This window comes from Emiliania huxleyi (assembly GCF_000372725.1).
Source record: "Emiliania huxleyi CCMP1516 unplaced genomic scaffold EMIHUscaffold_89, whole genome shotgun sequence".
Lineage (NCBI taxonomy): Eukaryota > Haptophyta > Isochrysidales > Noelaerhabdaceae > Emiliania > Emiliania huxleyi.
Window position 1 is genome coordinate 492,147 of NW_005195368.1, and position 595 is coordinate 492,741.

Genomic DNA, 595 nt, shown 5'->3' on the forward strand with positions numbered 1-595 from the left:
CTTGTACCCGGCCCCGACTTTTTCTTCCCCGATAGATAAACCGAAGGCCGCCCGTCGTTGATGAAGTTCTTGGCCATGCGGCCGCCTCCGCCGCCCGCCAGCGGCACGCCCCGCGCAGTCGGTTCCGCCAGCATCGGGAGCGGCCTCGGGCGCTTGGCGGGGGAGGCGGCAGACGCAGGCGCGGCCGGCGCGGCACTGCCGCCAGGCGGAGATCGGGCAGGCTCGCCGGCGAGGCCGGCGGAGGCGAGCAGCGTTCCGCGGCTCTTGCGCTTGTGCATTGAGGTCTAGTTTTGTGTGAGGAGCGGGAAGCGAGGGCGGCAAAAAAGCAAAGAAAAAGTTTCTGTATTTTTATTCGACGTCCTGATCAAATGAGATAGGAAGTGGTAGACGCCCGAGGGTGGGCGACGGCTAGCACCACACTCCTCTCCTTAAAATCCCTGTGTGGTGGCGGCGTGCCGTCCTCCCATCCCTCCCTTGGGTTGTCTCTTGGAGCACTTGGAGTGCAGTCATCAGCCTCACATCCAGGGCCGGGGAGCTCAGAAGCGCACCCAGCGGGCCGGATGATCGGGATCGGGTTGCGGGCAAGAAAGCCCTA

At 64.4% G+C, this 595-nt stretch overlaps 1 protein-coding gene across 1 annotated transcript in view; it reads right to left on the reverse strand.

Moving 5' to 3' along the window:
* Window positions 1-278, reverse strand: part of EMIHUDRAFT_220162 (hypothetical protein) — a gene marked incomplete at both ends in the record, with an annotated part of 2,301 nt that extends 2,023 nt beyond the window's left edge. The window contains one exon of the mRNA XM_005758054.1: window positions 8-278. Coding sequence (XP_005758111.1) covers window positions 8-278 — 271 coding nt within the window. The remainder of the gene's footprint in view (window positions 1-7) is intronic.
* Window positions 279-595: the final 317 nt, after the last annotated feature.